Here is a 5,000-nt window from a genome sequence, read left to right as displayed (position 1 = left end):
TTTTGGAAAAGTAAAATGTTTCGATCACCTTGGTGATCGATTGATCGATATAATTAGGACGCCTCCCTGGCGCAGAGAAAGATTTCGTACGCGTCTCTGTAACATCGATAGCAAACGGTTGGCGTCAGTCCTCCTAAACGTCGTAACGTACAAGTAGTGGGTAAGTTGTTGTAGTTCTGGCGATTTGTGGATAATTCTGGTTTCCGGATTCCGGCCTTCAGGGCTGCCCACTCCTCACTCTTTAAATCCAGCGGTATTCTTGTACTCATGTAAGAAGTGCACGAATCTCGATGTATATATCACAAATCTTGATGTATATATATCACGAATGATGTAGATATATAAGACACGGACGTTAGCAGTCATACTGTGTATTTTATCACGCATCTTGATGTGTTTAAAACTCGATGGAAAGTATCACGAATCATGATGTATATTTATGTGGAAACTTGATGTACATATTGCTAAAGAATCGTGATGTAAATATATCAGATATTCTTGACGTAAGTGTAGCATCGTTCCACATGTACATATGAGCTTTGATATGTATATGGCGAATTTTGTTGTATGTATAACAGTCTTGATGTATGTATAACAGTTTTGATGTACATGTATAAGCACTTGATATGTGTATGCCATTCTTATTGTGTAAATAGCACATCTTAATGTTTTGTCCCTTTTTAACAAGCATAAGGGAGGATGTGTTGCGTAAGTGATGGAGCGACTGAAGCCGTCGATTAAAGGTTGAGAAAGAACATACAGTGAATATGAAAAATTTAAATTGTTTATCGAAGATAAGTTCTTTCGAGACGTCCCACTGGCATTGAATAGGCCAGGAAACAAGCAAGTTTTGAAGATTCTGCCGAAAGGCAGATGAATATTGCGCTTCAAGGTCGATAACTGATGATATGTTCTGCTTGAGTTAAAAGGTTTTTACACCGTGTTTTCGCAGTTTGAACATACCTGGACTTCCGAATGATGTAATTTCATGACACCCAAAATGCCCAAAAAGTAGAACGAAACATTGCAATAACCACTTAAAACTGTTGAAAAACATAAAAGAAATGCGGCAAAAGGAAAGGGAAGCATGGATGGACACAAATCATCCGACAAGATTGAAACGGATTGCATTTAGGTAAGTCCTGGAAAAAAAGAAAAAAAAACGGCCCGACGTTTTTAAAACGAAATTGCAGCGTTGACACTGAGTTAAAAAGTTTTTGAAAAGTAAAACGTTTCGATCACCTTGGTGATCGATTGATCGATATAATTAGGACGCCTCCCTGGCGCAGAGAAAGATTTCGCACGCGTCTCTGTAACATCGATAGCAAACGGTTGGCGTCAGTCCTCCTAAACGTCGTAACGTACAAGTAGTGGGTAAGTTGTTGTAGTTCTGGCGATTTGTGGATAATTCTGGTTTCCGGATTCCGGCCTTTAGGGCTGCCCACTCCTCACTCTTTAAATCCAGCGGTATTCTTGTACTCATGTAAGAAGTGCACGAATCTCGATGTATATATCACAAATCTTGATGTATATATATCACGAATGATGTAGATATATAAGACACGGACGTTAGCAGTCATACTGTGTATGTTATTACGCATCTTGATGTGTTTAAAACTCGATGGAAAGTATCGCGAATCATGATGTACATCTTGCTAAAGAATCTTGATGTAAATATATCAGATATTCTTGACGAAAGTGTAGCATCGTTCAACATGTACATATGAGTTTGATATGTATATGGCGAATTTTGATGTATGTATCACAGTTTTGATGTACATGTATAAGCACTTGATATATGTATGCCATTCTTATTGTGTAAATAGCACATCTTAATGTTTTGTCCCTTTTTAACAAGCATACGCCAGCATGGGAGCAACAATCGAACAATGCCGGTCAAGGATCGGCTGTCACAACAATTTTGTAAAAGACAAGGATGCATTTTCATGTGTGTGAGGGCGATTTTGGAATACGATGCTTATGATGTTTCGCTTAAATGTGTTTTGCTTGCCAACATTAAAACAAGTTGTTGGACATTACAAGTCGTGTAATGAGGTGATGTTTTGGTTTACACAAATGATGTGCTACAATGTTTACATCCTATTGCTTATAAGGCAAGCAAATGATGCGGAGGAAAATCCAGTTCCTACAATATTTGATATCATTAATCCAGCAACCTTTGTGTCCGCTGACTCTAGTCAAGGAAATGAAGCAATCTTTGGTGTGAATGCTGGTAAGCAATGTGTAGCAATGTCACTTACTGCTATTATATACCATCAAAGGTTGTTAAAAAGCTTTATTTTTTGTAGTTAATTTGGACGAAAAAATGTCACAAAAACCTTTTCCAGCGTAAAATTTATCAAAACAAACAAAATATTTGCTATTAGAGACAACCCAGTAAATGTATTTACGTTCGGCGGAGCTGAACTGTAAGTGATAGCGACAAAGAATGTAAACATTTTCCTGTTGGCATGAAATGCACGGGTGCCGCTATGGCATTGAATTAGTCTATTGTTATTTAGATATATAAGGTTTGTCAGGATGTAATGTATTCATCTCAGCTCTCGAACTTTCAAATTTTACTTTATATCACTTTGTATGTCTGGAAATCTTATATTACCTCTAGCCCCCAGAGGTTAGTGCGCCTGCATTTGGTTAGGGAATACGTTCCTATTTTCCCACTGGGTTTTTGGGTTTGCGTATCAGGTGGTTGCACATGCTTTAGCCTGAGTGGTTCTTACTTTATGTTTATCTTGTAACTAGTGTCTTATCTGAGCTTTGTAGCCATACTCGGACGGCATTAAACACTCAGGCTCACAGTTCGAGCTGCACACCCATCCTTGTGTACGAGTCATGAATATATTAAAATAGGAATAATTATTGTCTCTTGAAAACGACTTATATTGCGGTCAGGGCTTGGAGTTAGAGACATTGTTTAGATAACATGAGCTTCCTCCCTGTCCTGTTCAAGACAGAACGCTCCAAAATAGGTCAAACAGAGCAACCGTATAAGAAAAAGAAGATATTTTTGATGCATCAAAGGAGTTCCCAGATGATGGAACCTTCCATACCGGGAGAAAAACAAGGATAAACTCCGATTCAATTTAGAACTCTAATTCCTAAATTCCCTTGTACATGAAGGCTTTTAAAGCCATGAGATTCTGTAACGATTCTTCGGGGGAAAGACGGTAGTTCTTGGGGAGTGTTCAAAGACCAAAACGATGAAGTCTACAATTTTCTTACCGTCGGTACCGTATTTCATCGTCTTCTCTAAGCGAACCTGACTCCGCGAAAGTGTTTCCAGAGTTAAGCACACGTCATCCATACTACACGAGCGTGAAATGGGCAAAAAAGTAGTTATTCCACCATTTGCAGTGTCCACAATCAGTGCCAAAAAAGCACAGACAGTAAAGGGGATAAGAAACAGCATTTTAGTTTTTCGAGTAGGCTCCTGTGAGATGGAGCGTGACCTTTTTAACCAGTAATGCTCATGGGAAAGCGGAAAAAATATTGATCAAGACAGTCATGACGTATACTACCATTTTCGAGCTACGGTGAACGGCCAACTTTTTTCCTCGTTGTCACACGCTTAATCTAGACTAACGGTCGCGTTTTTTTTAAATTAAACCAATGGACCTCTTTAGCTTGTACGTTTTGTTTTCCCATTTCAGACCACGTGATGTTACTCCAGGGAACAGTTTCTTTCAAATATCGTCTTCTGCACGTGCATATGTATGCATAACTTATGTAAAAACAAAAAGAAAATTCCCTTGGGAACATCACGTGGTCTGAAATGGGAAAACAAAACGTACAAGGTAAAGAGGTCCATTAACGTTTAGAGCGTGAACATGTCAAGTTTTGACAGCTTCGCCTGAATGTTTCTGCACGTGAAACACAGGTTTTGAAACCGTTACGTTCCTGCGCTGTACTGTATTAAAACCATGTCGGTCATGTAAGTCAAGATCGTATATCAGTTATATCAGTCATATTACTCGACGGAAAGGGTCCCTCCGATTTTTTTACCGTCTTTCCCGTAAAACCGTGAACACCGTGGCTGTGATTGGTGGTTTTCGATCCGTCTATTTTTGTAGCTGAGAAACCTTCACCCATGAGGCAAACCTGTACCGTTGTAAATTTTGACAGTTTTCACTCACTTCAAGAGATTATGAAGGATCTCTTGCTCACTTTTAGGTCTATTCGGTAGTTTGGTTTTTGAACAGACGGAATCAAGTGAGTGTTGTTGGTTTGTGGTCAAAAAGTAGCTTTTTCAGAGAAATCCAAAGGGAAAAGAGATGATTTCTCGTAGAAGAAAAAGCCATCTCGTTGTTTGCGGGTTGGGCGGTTATCTTTTGCGGTTTCATCTGGCATCTGATTAGTCGCTAAACAATAAACATTCCAGAAATTTTCTCTGGTGTTCCCTGATCCACGGGATTATGACTAAAACACCACACGAGTACATACGGGTAACATACGAGTAACATACGAGTAACATACGGAACATACGGATACATACGAATACATACGACTAACATACGACTGACATACGACTAACCTACGGATACATACGACTAACATACGGATACATACGAATACATACGAGTAATACCGTTACGAATGTTTTTCTCATAAAGGAAGCTCGAATTATAAGCCTTGCAAGCATTTTTCACATCAGCAGACACGTACCCGGTTCAGTTTTAAGGGGGGGGGGGGGGGGTCATTGATCGAAGGTACACAGACTACTGAGGGTGTTCAATTCCGTTCCGTCTCACGGTCTCTGGTATATTAACGAGAACTCGAGGAAGAGGTAAGTCAGCGACTAAATTTCTTGTGCGTGCGTGTGTTGTGGCGATATTTATTTCAAGCTTCTTATGCAAATTTTTGACAGAGAAAATTAAATTTTAAAAAAATTTTCTACTTAAAGGTTGTTAAAAAGCTTTATTTTTTGTAGTTAATTTGGACGAAAAAATGTCACAAAAACCTTTTCCAGCGTAAAATTTATC

At 38.9% G+C, this 5,000-nt stretch overlaps 1 protein-coding gene across 2 annotated transcripts in view; it reads right to left on the bottom strand.

Annotated features, from left to right (window-relative positions):
* The window catches only part of LOC138003465 (uncharacterized skeletal organic matrix protein 7-like), a 26,786-nt gene that overhangs the window by 20,689 nt on the left and 1,097 nt on the right, over positions 1-5,000 (bottom strand). The window contains exon 1 of one of the 2 annotated variants that reach the window (XM_068849572.1): positions 3,244-3,590. The exons of the other annotated variant lie outside the window; for it this stretch is intronic. Within the exon in view, the coding sequence (XP_068705673.1) occupies positions 3,244-3,430 (187 nt within the window). The 5' untranslated portion in view covers positions 3,431-3,590. Of the gene's footprint in view, positions 1-3,243; positions 3,591-5,000 lie in introns of those variants that run through there. 2 annotated transcript variants of the gene reach the window in all.

Source organism: Montipora foliosa, chromosome 1, assembly GCF_036669935.1.
Source record: "Montipora foliosa isolate CH-2021 chromosome 1, ASM3666993v2, whole genome shotgun sequence".
Classification (NCBI taxonomy): Eukaryota; Metazoa; Cnidaria; class Anthozoa; order Scleractinia; family Acroporidae; genus Montipora; species Montipora foliosa.
Note: the sequence above shows the minus strand (reverse complement) of the source record. Positions and strands in the feature narration are given on the sequence as shown.